The following is a 22,910-nucleotide window of genomic DNA, read 5'->3' on the forward strand; positions in this document are numbered from 1 at the left end:
GAGAACTGTAGTGTGAGGTGACATTAATAAGGCTGAAATGACAAATTTTAAGCCTTACATGTTTACATATTGCTATTATATTTTATAAACACAAATTTTAAAAGAGCCTGGCTTATAGGTATTTTAAAACTAGCAATACTGATACTAGGCGACGCAGTGGCACAGTTGGTAATGCTGTCGCTTCACAGCAAAAAGATCGCTGGTTCGAGCCTCGGCTGGGTCAGTTGGCGTTTCTGTGTGGAGTTAGCATGTTCACACTGTGTTCGCGTGGGTTTCCTCCGGGTGCTCCGGTTTCCCCCATGGTCCAAAGACATGTGGTAAAGGTGAATTGGGTAGGCTAAAGTGTCTGTAGAGTATGAGTGTGAATGAGTGTGGATAAGTTGGCGGTTCATTCCGCTGTAGCGAACCCAGATTAATGATAAAGAGACTAAGCCGAAAAGAAAATGAATAAATGAATGAATGAATACTGATCATTATATATCATTTTATAAATGTTAGCTTCGTCATGAAGGTAAAGGAGGAGGTGTTGCTACAATTTATAGAAATAACCAAGTGCTCGGGTTTAAAGAGATGCAGCTTTACAGAAAAAGGCTAGTATAAACAATAATTCCCAACTAAAATTTACACTCAACGGCCACATTATTAGGTATACCTTTCTAGTACTAAGTTGGATCCCATTTTGCCTTCAGAACTGCCTTAATCCTTTGTAGCATAGATTCAACAAGGTACTGGAAATATTCCTCTGAGATTTTGGTCCATATTGACATGATAGCATCACGTGGTTGCTGCAGATATGTCGGCAGCACATCCATGATGCAAATCTTCAATTCCACCACATTCCAAAGGTGCTCTATTGGATTGACAACTGGTGACTGTGGAGGCCATTTGAGTACAGTGAACCCATTGTCATGTTCAAGAAACCAATCTGAGATGATTTGCGCTTTATTACATGATACGTTATCCTGCTGGAAGTAGCCATCAGAATATGGGTACACTGTGGTCATAAAGGGATGGACATTGTCAGCATTGACACAATGCTCAAATGGTACTAATGGGCCCAAAGTGTGCCAAGAAAATTGTCATGACTGTGTTTGTCCACAAGATGCCACTGTAGTTCGGCAGCTACTCCCAGCGAACGACAGTGGCTTAAGAACTACATTTCCATACATTCTTTCGCGCACAGACCCGGTCTGTCATCTACACTGATTTACAACCACAGCTGTCTCTGTTCTCCGTTGATTACCTGGACTATATATTCAGTCATTCATCCTTTGTTTGTCAGTTGGTCGTTGTTGTCTTATTGGTATGTGTTCCTGATCCTTGCTCTTGCATCTTGTTATAGTCTAGTTTGAGTTTAATCTGTCTTAGTTTCTTTGTTTGTTTGTTTGCTATTTTGTTACTTTGTACTTTGTATTTTTGTCACTTTCACTGCACTATACATCTATTAAACTGCACTTGGATTCTACCCCTGTTTTTGTTCCTGTTTTGATTACTCTAACGTGACAGAAAATATCCTCTACACCATTACACCACCACCAGCCTGAACTGTTGATTCAAGGCAGGATGGATCCATGCTTTCATGTTTTTAATGCCAAATTCTGACCCTACAATCTGAATGTCGCAGCAGAAATTAAGACTCATCAGACCAGGCAATGGTTTTCTGTCATCTATTGTCCAATTTTGGTGAGCCTGTGCGAACTGTAGCTTCCGTTTACTGTTCTTAGCTGACAGGAGTTATTGTTATTTCAGTCGGGCTACTAAAATCTATCTAGATATAGATAGATAATATATCTACATAGCCTGCCGGGCACAGTGTAGATAAATTTTGGTAGCCTGACTGAAAAAGCAAAAGACTTCAGTTAGTTTACATTGAATGGCATGTCTTTGTCATGACAGTTTGACATAACCAAATGCATCATAACCTGTTTTTGTCAGAGTTCACAACCTGTTTTTGTTTTTATCAGAGCCGTAAGTCTCATGAACACCCCTTTGAGTACAGCATTAATCTATTATATAATTCTCTGTATTATGCATGTAGCTAATGTTGAAAAAGCTGCTGTTTACAAACATGGCAGAATGATTACTTCTACCACTATATCTTTCTAAATAAATGTCTTGGCTTATCAGATTCCTCAGTAGCCTAAATCCGAAAAAAAAGTCAAGAAAAAAGCTTAAACAGCAACAGAAACTATTGACTCCTCTATTGTCTTTTCTAGTACACAGATGCTCCTTTGTGCTTAATTAAGATCAAGAAGAACAGTCCGACACCATGGCACAATGAGCACACTCACATTGAAAAGAAAGCAGCAGGAAAAATGGAAGAAACAACACAAGATGTATTTTCTCTAGTGTTGAAAGAAAACTGTTGACAATCAAAATAGCCTTATCCGGTCTGCAAGATTTGCTACTTTTCCACTCTCTTAGAAAAAAAAACATACACAGTCATTCATTTCAAAACTTATAGGCTATTTCAACCTAATTTTGAGTCAAATATGGGGTTGAGTCATAACCCATCTTTTGGGTTAAATCTTTGTATTACATTTTAAACTGTTAGGTTTGTTGTTATTTGACCCAAAGTTGGTTCAAAACACCCCAGCATTATTAACCAGCAATAAATCAATAGCATGATTCCCAAGATTTCCAGCAACACATCATCAGTATGGCCTTGTGAATGTCTTCATTTAAAAAACAATAATATAATGATGATAAAATATTGGAATATGGCTGCAAAATAGGAAGAAGGACTGCACGATATAAAAAAAAACTGATGTTGCAAAATTTAACTGGATATATATTGCAACATGAGTATAAATTCACAATATGACTTATTACTATGGACAGACAAAATCTGCTGACATGTTTTGTTATTTTTTGCAGAGAATTTTGCTAAAATCCAGAATGATTTTGGGAGCATCGTAACTATAAACTTTAGTATATGAAATAAAAATAAAAACCTTAAAAAAATCATTTAATGTTTACAATGCATATCCAATTAGAACCACTTATTTGGTAAACAAAGCAAGTCTCTCATATAATATAACTACTACAAGACAGAAAATATTACTTTACAAACTGTATTCTAAATAAATCATTTGAACAATTTAATTTCAGTCAATAATATTGCTGAAATTAATTTAAAAACTGAGTAAATATAAATTTACACACATTTACACAAGTAAATAAATAGACTCATTGATGGGCTAAAAATTTGCAGATTTCTGTGCATGCAGATTTGTGTCGGCCTACTTAACTCTATTTAAAAACTATTTGGGATTTTTTTTGTATACACTGTAAAACCCAACAGTCAACTACATCAAATGAAATGAGTGTAGTTAACTCAAAATTGACAAAGTTAATTCTACTCATTTGAAAAGTTTTAAACTCATTGTTTAAGGTAATGGGTTAATTAAATACCTCATTACTTAAACTTAAATGGAGTAAGTTCACAATACTCTTATAGATTAGTTTTTTTTTTTACTTAAATGGTTTGCAGCATTCGGTTTCCTCAAATGGTTTGAGTTGCCTTAACTTATTGGGTTTTACAGTATACTCAGCTGGTTCGAGTTCTCTTCATTTATTGGGTTTTACTGTGCTCAAATTGTTTCATTTACTTAAATGGATTAAGTTCACAGTATGAGTTAGGAATAATTTTTGAACTTAAATAGTTTGATGCAATCAGTTTCCTCAAACTGTTCTTAGTTGCCTTATAATTTTGGGTTTTACAGTGCAGAGGAGTACAGTAGCTGCATAAAATATAGTAAACAAATTGCAAGCACAGATGAATACAATTGAACAAAGATACAGCTTAATTGTATGGTTTTCTGTGGAATCAAACAGCACTGAGGTACAAAAGTTGAATAATATTATGTAACAGGATATTTTTCATTGTATTAATAATTAAATGCAATAAATTAATGCTGTGCGATTTGGGGAAAATATCTAATTGCATTTTTTTGACAGATATTGCTATTTGATTTGCAGTAAAAAAAAATAAAATTAGCCAAGATTTAGCTCAATAATTCTGTAAGCCGCGGCAACAATTCTGTGATAGCTCTTAAAAATTACCAGTTTTTATTCAGTGTATTGTCTTGTAAACTCGTTTGAAATCGCGATTGAGATTTGATTTCAATTAATCGCACAGCCCTACACTAAATTGTGTTTATGTACCTTTGTTTATATACCTTTATAACATATTGGTTTAAGTTTGCTTGAAATCTTGCACAGTCACAGGTCTTAAAAACACATCCAAATTTCAACACAGGTTCATTCTGAAAATGTGCCTCTGTATACATTTCTGGAGAACGCCAAATATGTCCCAAGAGGTATGTTTTGGCAGTTTTTGTGAGGTCGCTGTGTCTGTCTTCGCCAGACTCGAACCACGTCATCGTGGTCAACTCCTCTCCGCGTCTCAAGTCGGCTGACAGACATGGCGAGCTACTGAGCAAACTATTAACAGCGATAAACTCAGTCAGCTGGTAAGCATGAAAAATAACGGCGTCATATTGTTAGTTTTAAAAACGAAATGCAGCCATATGTACTTCTGGCTACATAATTCGTGATCTTCAGAAATGTATATATATAGGGCTATGTTATCAGAATGAGCCTATGTTGGAAAATTTCCCTCTGTTTCAGGGTTAAACTTTCAGATGACCTGATAAATCACAATTACAGAACTGTGGTGGCTAGTTATTCTAATCACAATTTGACATTGCAGATTCTGAGATGTTACTTTTTACCGATTTGCAGATTTACACATCGCGATTTCAATGCTGAAACTATATATTGTGCAGCCCTATATAGAAACACTGGGAAATTTTATATGGCACATACTAACTTCAGGGGGAAATAAGTCACAACCTTCCATTCCTATTACCCTGTGAATTGTGTAATAGAGATGCACAATTCAAAATCAAAGCTCCCATACTAGTTATGTCCACAGGTTGTGTGTTTTCAAAACGAGCAATGAGGATGTTTTTAATTTACAACTGGAAGCCTGCAAATCCATCCTCACTGGAGACATCAACCCAGATAGGTGAGCTGAGGCAAGACTATTGGGAATCTCTCTCTCTCTCATTCAGTTTTTTTTCCCCCTCTCCACAGTTGAGAGAAGAACTGACACTCATCGCATCCCACACTGGGAGGATTCAAAGGAGCAGTCATCCAGTAAATGAAATGCAGAGAGAGCTCAGCAGAGAGCAGGAGAACCATCACCATACACCTTTTCGGAAACTGTTAATTGCACAGGCCGGGTTACAAATCTTTGCAAGGTTTGACTGACAACATTAAATGATGCTTGTTCATTTAATATTTGGTTAGATTACTTGAACACAAGTGGAGAAAACACTACTGAGTTAATTAATAATACTGGTGCTGAGACTTAACTGTTACTATTACACCTGCTTATTCGCTCACAATCACACTGACAGCTTTTTATTTGTAACACAGTGCAATAGAATACTGCTTTTTTTCACAATATCAACTTTGGTCCCACTTTATATTAAGTGATCTTAACTACTATGTATTTACATCAAAAAATAAATGCAATGTACTTACTGTGCTTATGATGTATTTGAGAACACTTGTGGTGCTTTTCAGTTGGGATAGAGGTTGGGTTATGGACAGGTTTGGTGGCATGGGTAGGTTTAAGGGTGGGTTAAAGTGTAAGGGATGGTCAGCAGTGTATTTACAAAAGTAATTACAAAATTTAATTACAGATGTAATTACACACACGTATTTATTCAAACATAAGTACACAGTAAATACATGTATTTATACAATAAGTACATTGTAACAAATTATTAATTCCTGTGTAAGTACATATTAGTTAAGGCCACTTAATATAAAGTGGGACCTCAACTTTTACTATACTGTCATCATACCCAAAATAATTAACAGTAAGGATACAATGGTAATATGTAGGGGGATGGAAATAAGTAAATTGGTCAATAAGTTAATGGTACAGAAACAAACCGAAATCGCTCAAGGAAAATCATGGTTTGGGGTTACATTCAGTATAGGCTGAGGTATCAAGCTGAGGTATCAAGACATTTGTGCTGCCCATTACATTACAAACTACAGGAGAGGGCAAATTCTTTAGCATGGTAGCGCTCCTTCTCATACTTCAGCCTCCACACCAAAGTTCCTGAAAGCAAAGAAGGTCAAGGTGCTTGTAACGTTCGCTTTCAGAACGTATTTTGGATAAGTGTGTGCGTTCGTTTGTATGTGGGTGTGTCGTTTCATGCATGTGTTACAGGTACGAACGGCATTGGAGGATCCGCATTTCGTGCTGATGACGTTCGCCGCTGATGCTGGGTTTGCGCCACCAATCGCTGGTTGGCGTAGCGTTTAAAAGCCGAGCCCAAACTGCAATGGCGATCCCTCTCTCTCTGTCTCTTTCCTTCTCGCCACTTCTCGCTCTTATTCTTTCTGTGGGTCTCTGTGAGGACAGTCTCTCTTGCGAGGGCTAGTCTGAGAGAATGTGTTTTGCTTGTTTAATGCTCTTGTCTAAAGTTTGCGATTTAATAATGCTTGTGAAATTGTCCAGTAACTGAAATGTTTGAGTGATGTCTCGGAGAGGTGTAGGAGTGAGTAAGTCGCGCGATATACATATACAACACTCAGATTGATATTTTGTATTAGTTCACTAGGTTCAGGAGAATGTGCTGTTTTCTGTATGTTTTGTTTTTAGTTAGAGCAGTTTATTTAAGACGTTTGGTACGTTGAAGATGTTTCTTTTCATGCTTTTCTTTTCATATTTAATTTAGTTTGGTGAAAACAGTTACTAAGTTTTGTTATATTTATTTCTTTGATTTAAGTACATTCAACTACTTCCTCTCCCCCCAGGTAATTCATTATTTAATCATTGTAAATATTTTTCTTTCACTGTATAATATATTTTCACTGGTTTCATTGGATGTATGGGCAATAAATAATTGCAGTGATTATTTGGTTTTCAGTTTATTTCTTTCTCCATCCGCTTGTCACACACATTAAACTAATGTATGTTATGTCATCTACTCCTAGTTTAATATTAACATCTAAAAGGACGTAACAGTGCTCAAGGATTGGCCAGACCAGTCATCAGTATGACCATTATTGAGCATGCCTAGGCCAAGATGAAGGAGGAGGCATTGGGGTTAAATCCAATAAATCTTGATGAACTCTGGAAGTCCTCCAAGAAAGCTTTCTTTGCCATTTCAGATGACTTTATTAATAAGTTATTGAGTCATTGCAGAGATGTATGGACGCGGTCCTCCAAGCTCATTGGGAGTCAAACACAATATTAATTCTTTTCCCACTGCACCCTAACTTTATATTCTATCCTGTACATTATTTATGTTAAGTGACAAGACCTTTGTCTAAGCAAAGTCATACCTTACTGTCCTAATTACTGTAAATACTTAAAAATGGCATGTTCATACCTTATTTTGGTAAAATAAGCATAATCTAGAAGCCTTTGCCTTTCATATAAGCCACTTCTGATGCCAAATGATCAGCTAGAAGTCAAGTTTTTATTTGCTTTTCGTAAAACTTGGATAGGCGCAAGACTTTTGTCAAGCAGTGTACTTTCATCACAGCCAAAATTATTAACAATAACAATACAATTGTAATATTTAGGAAAATGCAAATAAGTCCATTAGCCAATAAGTTAAATGTATTGTGCATTAGTGCATGAAAACAGCAACAACAACAGCACAAAAGAAGCAAAAATGCAAAAAGAACTGAAAAAATTGAGATGGCATGAAAGTTTAGATGGTTCCTGAAAAGTTACAAGGTTGTCTTTAGCCATATCTTGAAAAATAAATGCAGGTCTTTCTACAAGCAGGGAACAGACCAAGTAAATTCCAATGAAAGTGACTTTATGGCTCTTTGGGATGGCACAACAGCGCACTGTTTACTTGCAGAACACAAGCTTCTGGAGGGCACAATTCTGAGGTCAGGTTCAGGAAACCCTTTTTTGGATATTTTAACAGATTTGTATGTGTTGTGCATCAGTTATGACAATGTTAGCACCTGTCAGCTTTAATTGTGTGGATAACTGGACAATTGTGAGCTTTTGTCAGCTGATTTCAGCTTCCGGGTTTAAAATAATTTTGGGGGCGGGATCAAAATCTGTGACGTAGTGGAGTGATGACGGTTTCTCATTATTATTCATAGTTGAGTTTTCTTATCCAATGAGAAGACCCTGCTTCTTAATTATTCATGACTGCACGTGCTTTCTGAAGGCAATGCACACCTTCCAAGCTGTAAGGCCCTATGACAGGAGTCACCAATCTGCAGGGTTTAGCTAAAACTTGCCTCAACACACCTGCCTGAGTGTTTCAAGTACACCTAGAAAGACCTTAAATAGCTTGTTCAGGTGTGTTTGATTAGGGTTGGAGCTAAAATCTGCAGGACACCGGCCCTCCAGGAAAAATTTTGGTGATCCCTGCTCTATGATGATGATTGTGACTTCGGCATACGGCATGCAGTATTTAGCCGTTCATGAAGGGTCGTATGTGTTTGTTTCCATGATCCACAGGGTTTGTTGCATGTTTTTTCCTGCGATGCTGTCAGACCTGATACAGCAAAGCTGTTTGTGTGCAGCAAGAATTTTTGTCGAGAGAGCTGGCATACTTTGTCTTTTATCAGTTGAGTTTGTTCCCAAACAGTTGTTAAAAACATCGCCTATATTTGTGCTGCTGTGTTCGCCTATGTTTAAAAGCCTCCTGATTACCAGCAGGGCTAATGGTTGAAATAGACATGCCAAGAGACCTGCTGCACTGCTATCAACTGTGTCTGCATTCAGAACCTGAGGATTGAGGAGGAGAGAAGTCCGGCTCCGGCTCTGCTGGCCACGCCCACTCCACCCTCTAGTCGCAGTACTCCACACCCATTATGATGCATTTTTTGAAATCTGAGGCAGACTTGAACAGAAAGAGGGGGTTTTCATGGACCTTTAAGTAGACAAACAGTTGATGAAGAGGTGGGTGACATGTACTGTACATGTTCTTTGAGTGCCATATGAGTTTAAAACTATATAAATAAATACATTTCAGATTAACTATCGTTTTAAATGTTAGAGGTACAGAAATGTGCTATTTAAGCGCATGCTTATGGTATTACAACATCTTGTAAATCTGTATTGTAAAGGGTTAAATTGAATTAGACAAATTGGATTTTTATGCTGCATACAGAGTGTGAATTAGATGTGTTTGACCCCGCTTATTATTGCTTAATCTCCCCTGAAGGATGTCAAAAATTATGTGTTGTGGTTACTTCGAAAAGTGGAAAATGGTTTGCTCTCATCTGTAGGTTGCTATAGAGGCTCATTCTGAAATAGTAGCCCTACATTTCTGAAGATCACAAACTTTGTAGTCAGAAGTGGAGTTGACCACGATGACAGGATTCGAGTTCAGCGAAGAACACTTCCAGAAAGCAGGTAAGACAGAAAACAAAAGCCAAAAAATAAAATGAACAAATAAATAACAGGGTGAGAATGTTATAAAAATAAGGGGGCGTTTCTTTTTCTGGACTGCTTTTGAAAACACTGTCGGTTGGGTGCTAGGCAGTCCGTAGTGTATGAGTGTGTGTGTGAATGTGTGCGGATGTTTCCCAGAAATGGGTTGCGGCTGGAAGGGCATCCGCTGCGTCAAAACTTGCTGGATAAGTTGGCGGTTCATTCCGCTGTGGTGACCCCGGATTAATGAAAGGACCAAGCCCTTGAATGAAGGGACCAAGAATGAATGAATTTCGGTTGGGTTTAGAGAAGTGGGTGGGTGCTGGTGAATCAGGGCTTTTAAAAAGACAATTGGTTGGGTTTAGGAAAGGGAAATATATTGGTTGGTCAGTCAGTCATTCAGTCGGCAGCAGCCTCTGGTGGATTTACACGAGAAGAGCAGGCTGAATGGCACTTGCAAGAGAAATTTGAGATCTCAAAAAACGTACACCTCTGGTCTCTGGTAAACGAAAACTCTGCGAAAACTGCAAAACACCTCCTGGTACGTATTTGGTGCTAACCAGAAATGAAGGGCTAGGTTTTCAGAATGAGTCTGCGTTGGTAACTTAAATATAATAACAATAACAATAGTAAGTTAATCTGAATATAAATTTGACCCCCTGCCTATAATGGTCAATTCAGACATTGTCAATTGCGTCCTGCAGAAATGCAATAAAATAATCGGTCAGCAGTTAGAAACTTAAAGATCTAAGAAGTCAAGTAGACACTGTAAGTGTTCAAAAGACGTGTTTATTGTTTTAAAATAGGTGTTTGTATCTACATATTATCTAAAAGTAAAATTAGACACATATGTATCTTTTAAAAAAAAAACACATATATTTGTTGGCTGATAGCCTGGTGTTCAGTGCGCCGACATACAGTACAATGCAATTGTGAGCGTTTATAGCTGTGGGTGTTCCAAGTTTGAGTGCATCTCTCTCCCTCCAACTTCATCTCTCAATATATCTACTGTCTTATCATAGCAAAAATGCCACAAAAAATCTTGTGAAAAAAAAAAAAGCTTGTCAAAAAAGCTGCCTATGCTTGAACATGAAAGGTAAACAGTGAGTTTGATCTTTTATGATCATTAATTTATCAGTGAAGTGATGCAAACTTGTCACAATTATCATTTTAAATGTTAAATAATTAAAAAATTAATTAAATAAAAAAAAAGGTTGTCTATGAGAATCCCATGTCTGTTGAAACTGACAATCCGAGGTTACTGTATACTGTAAGTCAGAATCCAATAGGTAATAATTCACATATTGGCTGTATACAGTGCAAAAGTATCACTGTCTAGTGAAATTTCCATATAGTGGATATTTTATATATGCTGTTTTATATAGAGATGGTATGATTTTCAACATAGGCTCATTCTGAAAACGTAGCCTAATATATGTTTTTGGAGATTGTGAATTATGTAGCCAGAAGTACGTATGGCTGCATTTATTTTTTAAAATGAATGCTACAGGGCGAAAGGCAACACAGTTGGCGATTCTGTGTTGAGTTTGCATGTTCTCCCTACGTTCGCGTGAGCTTCCTCCAGGTGCTCCAGTTTCCTCCACAAGTCCAAAGACATGCGGTACAGGTGAATTGGGTAAGCTAAATTGTCTGTAGTGTATGCGTGTAAATGAGAGTGTATAAGTGTTCCCCAGCGATGGGTTGCAGCTTAAAGGGCATCCGCTGCGTTAAAAACCAAAGGTGGATAAATTGTCAGTTCATTATGCTGTGGCGACCCCAGATTAATAAAGGGACACAGAGAGGAGTTGACCATGATGAAGAGGTTCAAGAAGAATGGTTCCAATAAGCGGATAAGACAAAAACAGAATCTAAAAAATTAAAATAAACAAGTAAATAACAGGGTGAGAATGTGGTCAAATCTGAAAACGTGGTAAAAATCAGGGGGCATTTTTTTTGGATTGCTTTTTAAAACTATTGGGTTTAGGGAAGTGGCTGTGTCAATATGTGCTTTCGAAAACACTATTGGTTGGGTTTAGGGAAGGAGGCGTGTAGGTCAGTTGATCTGTCTGTTGATCAGTCAAACAGTCAGTCGACAGCGGCCTCTGGCGGAGAACAACAGGCGCGAATAGCACTTGCGAGAGTAATTTAAGATCTGAAAAAGCGTACATAGTGACCTCTGGGGGATTCGCGAAAACAAAAACTTCAAAAAACATAGCTCCTATGACGTATTTGGCAGTCTTCAGAAATGTCTATAGAGGTACATTTTCAGAATGAGCCTGGGTTGATGACATTACAAAATCACAGAACAAGTATAAAGACTGAAAACGCTTTAATATAATAATATTGCGGTATTTCTCTATTGTCTGGCTCAAACCTTAAGATCTTTTCAGCCATTTTAAATTACTGAAAACTCCACAGACCATACAGATCTAAATCCTTATGCACCTAATGTGCTGTGTAATGGGGAATTATAAGGGTCATGGTCTATAAGATCACTTTTCTATTATCCTTATGCGAGTAGTTCATGGGAAAATAAGCATTCTGTCATATTTTTATTCGCCCTCTTGTCATTCCAAACCTGTGTGCATTTTCCCTTGTTCTTTTTGTGTGAACTATCTCTTTATGTTATGTGGAACTGTAGATTGCAGTGGCATATTTCAAAGAATTCAGCTGGGATTAAAAGCATTTACAAAAAGATTTGCATCTGTGTGCGGTTCTTTCAAACTGAGCCTTTCCAGTATTTTAAAACAACATTAGCAGCCTGTATGTTCTCTATCGTGCTCTTGAGAATGATTTACTTTGAACTGGTAAATTTGGCTTGAATTTGGGGCAGTATATTATGCATACTTTTTATACTGTCAGTCAGGCATCACTAATGTAATAGTGGACTTTCTAATCCACCCATATAATCCAGTGGCAAACAAAACAATAAGCAGCACTTGGCATCTACTTAAAAGATTAATCCCCTGCCTGTTTTAAAGTCTTAAAACGGCATAAATGCATGAGCACTCCACCATCAGTTATACCATCAACTGCTTTTAGGCAGATTTGTGTGCTTTGCTCTCATTTTTAAGCTTTCGGTCCTGAACAAATCCTAAATGTTGAAATTACACAACGCTTTCACACTGACATCGACTGATTTGATGCAGAACCTGAAAGTCATGTTTAAATAAGCAGACCTCGAAGACATCTATTGAGACTGAGACACTTTAAAAATTACTTGGAATAAAATCATGCTAGTCATGTAGTCAGAAATCAGGGTAACAACCACATTCATTAAACCACTTGTAATACTTGGTGGTGGACAGTAATGGAATAATTTAGTTTTACGATTTGTCAAGCATTTGAGTTTATTTATTGATTCATTCATTTTGTTTTTGTCTTAGTCCCTTTATTAATCTGGGGGTCACCACAGCAGGATGAACCTCCAACTTATCCAGCGCATGTTTTAAGCAGCAAATGTCCTTCCAGCTGCAACCCATCAATGGGAAACATCCACACACACTCATTCACACACATACACTATGGTCAATTTTAGCATAACCAATTCACCTATACCACGTGTCTTTGGACTTGTGGGGGAAACCGGTGAACCCGGAGGAAACCCACGCAAACACGGGGAAAACATGCAAACTCCACACAGAAATGGCAACTGATTCACCTGAGGCTCAAACCAGTGATCTTCCTGCTGTGAAGTGATCGTGCTACCGACTGTGCCACCTCGTTGCCCATTTGTATTTAATTTGGGTATTTTTAGTTTGGAAAATGGTTAATTTTACTACTCTGGTTTTTCCCACAGTAAAGACATGCAGTATAGCCGAATTGGATAAATTAAATTGGTCGTAGTTTATTAGTGTGTGAATAACCCTACTGAGAAAAAAAAAACAGCTAAAAGAGGTTTTAGACATTAGAGGGGTTTTGGACATTTTCAGGCTGGTTTTCAGCCATTTCCAGCCTGGTCTTAGTTGGTCAGACTGGTTTTAGCTGGTAATTTTCCAGCCTCAACTGCTAGAACCAGGATGTAAATGGCCAAAACTTCTCTAAAACCAGGCTGGCTGACCAGCTAAAACCAGTAAACCAGCTTAAACAAGAGAGTTGTTGTTGACTTTAGGTTAGTTGTTGACTTTATCTTTGCAAACTTCTTGCAAAACTTTTCATTGTTATAATTTCACAATTTTTTAAAATGTACTTGAAATCTGATAGTCACAGGCCTTAAAACTATTCATACAACCACTCTATCACTCTATTAAAGTTAAAATTTTAACTATTTCAGATCCTGATGTGTGACAATTGTAAATGATCACATTGTGATATCGATGTTGTGCCGCTCTACCTCATATGTTGATGAAATGTCTTAAATCATAGTTTTTTTTTCTCAGAACTGAAGTTCTTAAAACTGCTTGTTCAACCTCTAAATAATTATAAAGTAATATCTCATTCTTTTTCACAAATTGCCAATGACTTGGCATGTTCATGCAATGCTGTTTCTTACATTCTCAATATCATCTTGATACAAGCAAACATCTCAAATCCTCAGAACACCATAGTTCTGAGGTAGCCAGCTCCGGTCCTGGAGAACCATAGTCCTGCAGAGTTTCGTTCCAACCCTAATCTGACACACTGGAGCAAGCCAGTCAAAGTCTAAGGATTACTAGAAAGCTACAGGATAGTAAATTGCTATCAAGGCTGGATCAAATCTCGGTCTGTGGGATCAAACTGCAAGACTGTGAGTGACTGGAGTTAGTCACACCAGCATTATTTCTTTGCATGTGGGTGAAAAAATGTTGAACTGGTTATCATTATGTGTCCAGCATATTTTCTAAACACATCTATTAGTCTTTATTTATACATGCCTGTCTTGCACATATTATTGCAAGATTATATACACAGCCCTGATTTTCCAGAGTTACACAAGTTCCTACAGTAGATCAACATATCTTGTTGATCCTAGAAAATCATTCCTTTTCAAACAGAATCCAAACTCGATCCCTACCTGTAACTTTAACCCTAACCTTAGGATATTTTAAACATCAGTGGAAAATAACAGGAGAATAACAATAGCTGGGTTACCATTACCCTGTGTTATTGCACAATTTGAGGTACTGCATGAGAAAAAAAAAACTTTGTTCACTTGAGGTGGTTTTGGATAAAGATTTAGGGCTCTATGTTGACGGTCCATGCGCAGAGCTCAAAAACGCAGGGAGCAAACGCTTTCAGGGCGTGTCAGAACGCATTTTTGCTAATTTACGGACGGGAAAATCCGCTTTGCGCTGTGGCGCAATCAATTCGATTCTTATCTGCCATTCCCTTTAAGAGCCAGCTGCGTCACGCCAAGAGCGCACTCGCTATTTACAGGACGTAAAGTAAGTCTAAGTGGAAAAACTGAGCATTTCACTAGCAAACAGTTAACAGTTTTTTTTTAACAGAAAACTGTTAAACAGAGCATCTACTGCATGAGAATGAGAGCTAATGGATCACTTTCACTTTCGCTCTTGGATAGGGAAACCTTTATGCACAGACATCAATTAGTCTATAAATAATTAATTGCATTTGTTAAGCCAAATATTCCTTTCAAAACTATTTCTAAATTCAGTTCTAATTTCCAGCAAACGAATAAATGAACAACAATAACGAAGTGTGGTCAAAAACCTGAGTTATATAACACATGCTGTGCACCTTATGGTCAAAAACCTGACAGGTGGGCAAATCTAAGCTTGTTTTTAATAAAACAAATATAAATATGGATATAATAATTAATACTGCTAATAATAATAACATTATACAAAAGCAAATTGTTATAAATGAACTGAAAAAGCCTCCCGAGATGAAGAAGGCATAAAAGCAGTGGTTTTTCATATTTATGTAGGCTAGAAAATAATATGTTTTGTAATATTTTAATCCTTTATATTTATATCCTATATCTATTCTTATTATACTCTATATGTATCCTTAATATTTAAATTTTTTCATATGTAAAGATATTTGCCTATTGCTCTCTTGTGCGTATTAAGCAGTGTGTAAGCGAGGCGCAACTCTGCGCTAAAGTTTAGACCCGGTTTGTTTTGGTCTAATGAAAAATCTATTTTAGTTTCTCAAAATAGCAACGCGCCATCAGCGCGCCTCAGAACGCCTTCCTTTTTAGACCAGAACGCCTATGGATGCACATATGAGTGCTAATGCATTTGCTATTTAAACAGCGTAGCGCAACGCCTCAAAACGACTCTTGCGCCAAGCTGAAACTACCAGACAAGTATTGCGCCACATTGCGCCAGGTGTATAATAGGGCCCTTAATCTTATTAGTGGGAGATGGAAGTGCGTTTGTTCTATAAACTCATTGCAAACATTACACAAATGTGATTAACCAGTCTCCTTTATGCTTGCCTTGCTTACGAATATGTTACCAATACTACAGAAGGCACACAACATCATCAGATGTTATTAATAGGTTAGATTTAGGTTGTGATGTCAGGTGAACAAAATGCAATGTTTAGCCAGCATCTAAGGACAACATTATTTTTTGACATCCAATAATGACATGAAATGATTTTGATATTTGGTTGATTTTTAGGTTGTTGGAAAGTCACCAAAATCTAACTTCAAGCCAACATCTTAAACCAACGTCATATTGATGTCAAATACTAACATTTATTCATCTGGTATGGCAACCAAAAACCAATGTCTGAAGACGTCATAGTGGTAACGTCCACACAACGTCCAGCTGTAACATCAGTAGAGGTTGATATTTGGTTGACTTCAGGTTGGACGTTGGACACTAATGTCAGCTTGACATTTGGGTTGTGACGTTAACTAGATTTTCATTTCCAAACAAAACACAATGTCCCCACAATGTTGGCGTTCAACATCAGTCTGACGCCATGTTGACCTCCTGTACCTGCTGAGCAGTCAGCTGCTCCAACAACTCGAAGAAAACACACTTAATTTGCATTTCAGTTTTTTTTCTTTTTTTTAAATTTGCAAACTTTGAAAAGATATATATATATATATATATATATATATATATATATATATATATATATATATATATATATATATATATATATATATATATATATATATATATATATAAAACTTTTAAACTATTAATGGCTTAGTATCTTTAGTTTTTTAATTTCAATTTCAGTCCCCTTGCATATGCTTGTGAAATATAATGTGCGCATAACACCATAAAAAAGGGAAAAGCTGTCAAAAGTTATATAAATTTGGGTTATTTTGTTGGATAAGCTCCAGACTTAGCTTCAGTACTACTGACTAATCTAATGTATATGCACAAATATAGTATTATATATCTTCCTATTAAAAATATGAGTTTAAAAGAGAGATTTGTGAGGGGTGTACTTATATATGCTGAGCACTGTATGAGAAAATCTAGTACCTTATTTGAAAAAAATATACACAGAGGCCTCTAGTGCATTTGTAAAAAATAAAAACCTCAAGAAGACGTAGCCCTAGGCACATATTTCATGCTTCCCAAAGATGTAGCCCTGGGCATGTATCTCCAATAAGCTTGGGTTGACATTAAAACTAGTTTCATTACGAAATTAAATGATTTACTAAATGACAACTACAGTACAACCGGTTAGAGACACCCCCAACCCAAAAAACAAAGACAAAAACAAACAGACAGACCCACAGCGTAACTCTGCAATCGATCACAGAGTCGTTTGGCTTTGTCAACAGGTCTTCTGTGACTAAAAGTGCACTGCGACTATCATAACAGTACATTTTCTCTCAGCCCACATGTGAAGAACAATTGCAGCCAGTAAGCAGTGGCATCAGACAAGTGGTGTCAAATCTCATTGCAGAAAATTTGCTTTGGGTTTATCAATATCAGATAAAAGAGGGCAATGAGGGATTTTGCTCGAGTTGAGACTGATATTGCAAAAGGCAGTAGAGTATCGAACGGACTGTCTGCCTGAGCCAGGGGTAAATAGTGATTAATGGGCGATGGAGGAAGGTTCCGCAAAGAACTGTGTGAGTGCCTGCAATCTGACTCTTCCCTTCAGCTTTTTTGGGGGGGAAGGGGGAATCTACTAATGCAACTCAGTCGATTTTAACAAGAGAAATTATTAATTTAGTGATGAGAATAGAATATGTCATTTTGAATGTGTTATGACTTTCTAAACTAATCCGGCGTATTGATTAGCAGTCTCAGCAAGTAAATAAGCTTTAAACCTCTCAGTATGTTTCAAGCAACATTGACTGAACTGGCTCAAAGCTAGGAAAAAAGCTAGGAGAAAAATGTCAACTTGCAGACAGTGGTTACATATTTTAAATGCCACCGTTCAATTTTTAACCACATCATCTTCCAAGATCGTTGTTCAAAAATGTATTACGGTAATTTTCTAGTCTACTGCAGCCTAGAGTTTTTTTTTTCAGGGAATTAATTGTAGTGAAAAAGCTTTGAGAATAAGCAATAAGCTTTTATATTTAAAGTACATTTCTGAACGCTTTTATCGTTACCACAGAGGAAAATAAATATTAATTTGAGATTAATTAAATTAAAACTGAGAGATCTCCGGCTTTCAGCAAATGCTGATGTCAAGGCCCTGCAATAATGTTTTTGCGACAGCAACATTAAAAAAAAAACTTTAAAAAAAACACAGTATTGCTGTCCACTATCTACAAGATCAGATAAAAGCAGACCACTAAACAAATCTCAAGCACACCAATCACACTAGTTAAATAATGCAAAACCTACTAGTTCATTCTTTATTTTGAAAGCCAATTTCTCTAAAAGCAATTAATAATGATTAAACCTATATTCAAGAGTTTACACTTAGTTGATGATTGATAATAAAGCTAGTTTGGCGTGCTGTCCCGGGAGAGAGCCCTGAGCTTATAAGATCCTCGAGCCCTGGGCTCCCTACCGTTGCAAGGCGATAGGGGAGTTTGAGCTCAGGTAGATCTTGACGACTCCCCCTCATGCTTATTGTAGCTAAGTGTCAGATATGGATGCTGAGAAGGTGTACTCAAGAGTTTAGCTAAAATATTTTGGATGAATTGTTTAGGGTGCTTGTTTTTGAACTGTAGGAGGAAACAGGAGGACCCGGGGAAAACCCACGCGATCACGGGGAGAACGAGCAAAACTCCACACAGAAAAGTTGCCTGGTTTAGAAAGGAATTAAACCAGGGGCATTCTTGCTGTGAGGCAACAGCGCTAATCGCTGGCCACCGTGTCTCCCGTTTGAAAGGAGGGAAAGTAGGGTTGGGTGGGGGGGTTTCTTCAAGACGAAGCTATTGAGATGAGAAAAGTCTGGTTATTTATAGTGAGTTAAAGATCGTCTGATAGGATAATTAGTCATTAGCTAAAGTTGGAACAGCTGTGAACAATCATAAGCACGTGATCCTCTCAAAATTTGTTAATAAATAAACTTCACTTGGAGAGGGAAACATTTGGTGACAACATGCCCTGATGTTCCAAGCATACAAACTTATAATATATTATAATTATGGAATCACAAATCAATTCCCCAATTGTATTTTTTACAATTTAAATAGTATTAGCCCCCCCCCCCCTTTTTTTTTATTGGCTATAGAACAAAGCACTGTAGTTCAATAGCTAGTTAAGCATTTAAATGTCAATTTAAGCTGAATACTAATGAATTCAGGAATGTGCAGGAATTGCCATGTCGCATAGTGGTTAACTGTTTATATTGTCGAATTTCTAGGCTAAAATGGGTCACACTTTATTTTGATGGTCCGTTTGTTATATTGCATCAACATGTCAACTAATTCTCAATAGATTATAAGAAGACTGTAACTACTTTGAGTTAGGGTTAGTGTAAGTTGACAAGTACTTGCAAAGTTTCTTATAGTCAGTTACATGTCTGTCGAAGGAACAGTATCAACAGATATTAAGCAGACTTAAGAAGTCTTCTAATAGTTAAATAATCCATCAAAATAAAGTATTACCGTAAAATGTCATCATTATTAACATTTCTATGCAGAGTGTTCTCTATTTCACTTCCACTATATTAGGTCTGTTAACACACTGAGGGTCCTGGTCACACTATACCATGACCAGCATCTGTTCTTTACAGTGCCAAAGGCACTATAAGAATACTCTGTTGATTTTGGCCACACAAATAAGTGTTATACACCATTCAAAACTGTTAAGCGTCTACTTTTTTGTGTGTGCACTCACAATAACAACAAAAGTGTGTGCTTTTGCAAAATAAGGAAAATAAACAGTTTATGCATTCTTTCTTTTGTCTCTCCGCGAACAAAATTGTTATACATAAAGTGCAGATTGCAAGTTATGATCAGGTATAAAGGTCAGTCATAATGGTTAAACAGTTAAATTCATCTAACAGTGGAACTCAATTTTAAAGATATTATGAACAAGGAGAAAATGAGCACCAGCCTGCAGATACACCAATACCTTTAATGGTTTGAAACATAATCGACTTCAAACCATGTCAGTGGCAAAATTAAATAACCTGACATGAATTCAGAGAAAGCATTTTTGCAAGACATTGTAGTTAAATTTGTAATTAAGGTTATGGTTTTTGTTGTATAACAATTGCAGTTAAATATGCAAGTTTTCCACCAATGAATATGCTTTGTAGAGGTAAGACATTAAATGTTTGAGACATACAGCTATATGAAAATCAACAAAATATTGAGAAAAACACTCATTGAAGTGCTTAGCAATGCACATTAGTAATCATGATGTAAATATTTACAGTGGGACATTAAATAACTCACCACAGAACATGATTTTACTTAATTATCTAATGAATATTTGGCGTAAAAGATCTATTTAATGTATTTTTGTTACTGACATAAATACACCAATGCAACATATGATATCGCTGCGATAGATTTGTCCACCAAGCCATCAGTAACAGATAATTAAAGTGGAATAGATAAACGATGAGCGTTTACCTTGTGCTCAATGATGCTGCTGTATCCCTGCAGTGCTGGATGCGCGCGGGCCGCTCTGGTGGGCTCCACTGTCTCACCTGAAGCGCCCTTAGACGCGCTGGCTGCTGTAGTGCTATTATTATTGTAGCTGACGTTATACACGAACAACAGACTGGTGCACATGGTGATGGCGAGAAACACGGCAACTCCATGACGCTGGAAAACACGGGGGCAAAAGTTTAAATCCCCACACAGCGCAAGGTCATAAATCATGTCATGCCATCACCGCAGTCAATTATAGATCACACTTCCATGCTCAAATCATTCATTAGATTCAGGCAGAGAAAATAGGAACTTTTTCTAATCTAAAACTAATGCATTTGATACTATAAAATTTTTGCAACTAAATTATTGCTCTAAGAATATCTCTATATTGTATAATAACAAAAAGAAAGTTAACACAGAAAAGTATAATATTTCAACGAATGCATTTGTTGTAGTATCGCCTTAAAATAAAACTGTTTGCATTATTTTTGCACAAAATACATCATTGTTTTTAATAAAAATCTTTATTATTTTAATATATATATATATATATATATATATATATATATATATATATATATATATATATATATATATATATATATATATTAGTTGTTATTGTTGTTGTTGTTTAGTCTTTCATTTAGCATGTGAAAGCAACAGAGAGCCGCAGTACTTCAATAATGCTGCACAACAGAGACTCGAGACATTCAAACAGTCAAACAGTTTTCACTATACTTACCATCGGTGTCTTCATCCTGAAGCCAGCTGGAATATTCCCTGGATGTGCGCATGAAGATCCACTTTTCCCCCTGATTGTTGCTACTTCATCAGATTATGTCGACATCAAATTGCCGCGCTCCGCTCGCGCTGGGATGTGGCAGTGTGTGTGCTGTGCTGACGGACTGAACCCATTCTTGAGAGCGGTCGGTGTGACATCGCACGGTCCTAAAGAGCATTGCGTTTGCGTGTGACATCTCTGAGTTAAATAAATGATGCTATGTACTTGATAAAGTCATATGTCAACTCCCCTGTACACTCCAGTGCCCCCACTCTGTTAAAAACCGCAGATTAATTATTAAATAAGCGTATATGTCCTACATTTAATGTTTTGGTGCTATTCATCATTCAAAGGGTGAGCTAAGGGATATTTTTCCTTTTATTAGCAATGTGACTCGTCACATTTATTCACTAAATAATTCATGAATTGTTATTAATATTTTTTACACAGTTTGTAAAACTTATGCATTTTATAAATGTGAATTTTATGCATCTTCCTATGATAATAACAAGCGATGCAGAGGTGCTCAAAACCTGGCCAGTGAAGCCTGTCCTCAGATCTGATTTGCTCATCAGCCACAGGAAACAAAGTTATGCAAGAGAGTCTGCAATTTAAAAATGATCAAATATTGCATTACCAAGAGTAAATATATACTATAACGCATCTGAATTTTACATGAATACCATATTAATGCTTTGACATATATTTGATTTCTTTAGCCAGTAGTTTGGATACTGAATAAAAGTTTGTATTCATACTCTGTTTTTTAAAATTTTATTATAAGAAAGAAAAAACAAAGAAAGAAAGAAAGAAAGAAAGAAAGAAAGATCAAAATTCTAGAAATGATCAAATATACATGCCGAACATGAGCAGTGTTTGTAAAGAAATAAAAATGTTAATAAATATTACAGAAACATAATTGATATTATTATTATTCATTAATAATTATAATTTCACTATATTGTAATTGTAACAATTATCAACCAACAGGACCATAGGTACTATTTATTCATTTTATCAAGTCAGTGAATAGTGTTCTAGAACATATTATGTGATTTATAAACTGTATCTGGGTAGTAGAATTAGTATTAGTAGAATTCATATACACTGTAGAATGTATATATATATATATATATATATATATATATATATATATATATATATATATATATATATATATATATATATATATATATATATATATATATATATATATATATATATATATAGATGCAAAGATGCAGATTAATGCTCTATATCTAGCTTGATATATACAGTAAAATAATCTTACGCAAACTCCATACAGACGAAATCAGAAGTACTCAATAATGACACCTGTTATTAGAGCATCAAATAACTAAATACAAGCAAACAAGTTCTAACTTAAGCACCTGAAAAATTATACAAATACAATCAAGCCTAAAATTATTCATACTCCTAGCAAATTCTGACTTAAAGGTACTTTTATTCAACCAGCAAGGTTTTTTTCATACTTCTCCCAAAAGATAATAAGATGTAGAAGATAGTTGGAAAAAATATTTATCAGCTTTTATTTACATTTGAATAGAAATTGGTATGTCTAGTATGTCATTGCAGCAAGACAACAACAAAATACAGAGCAAAAGTGGTGAAGAAATGGTTTTGCAGACAAACACATTAACGTTTTGCAATGGCCTAGCCAGAGTCCTGACTTAAATCCAATTGAGAATCTGTGGAGGGGGCTAAAAAACTTTTATATATTAAGGGGTGTAATGATA

General features: G+C 36.3%; 1 protein-coding gene across 1 annotated transcript in view; it reads right to left on the reverse strand.

Moving 5' to 3' along the window:
* Nucleotides 1-21,267, reverse strand: part of st6galnac5a (ST6 (alpha-N-acetyl-neuraminyl-2,3-beta-galactosyl-1,3)-N-acetylgalactosaminide alpha-2,6-sialyltransferase 5a) — a 99,876-nt gene extending 78,609 nt beyond the window's left edge. Inside the window, exons 1-2 of the mRNA XM_686955.10 lie at nt 21,115-21,267; nt 20,349-20,543 (exon numbers count right to left, since the gene is read on the reverse strand). Coding sequence (XP_692047.5) covers nt 20,349-20,543; nt 21,115-21,129 — 210 coding nt within the window. The 5' untranslated portion in view covers nt 21,130-21,267. The remainder of the gene's footprint in view (nt 1-20,348; nt 20,544-21,114) is intronic.
* Between the last annotated feature and the right edge of the window lie 1,643 nt (nt 21,268-22,910).

The sequence above is a fragment of the Danio rerio genome, chromosome 2 (genome assembly GCF_049306965.1).
Source record: "Danio rerio strain Tuebingen ecotype United States chromosome 2, GRCz12tu, whole genome shotgun sequence".
NCBI classification, from domain to species: Eukaryota; Metazoa; Chordata; class Actinopteri; order Cypriniformes; family Danionidae; genus Danio; species Danio rerio.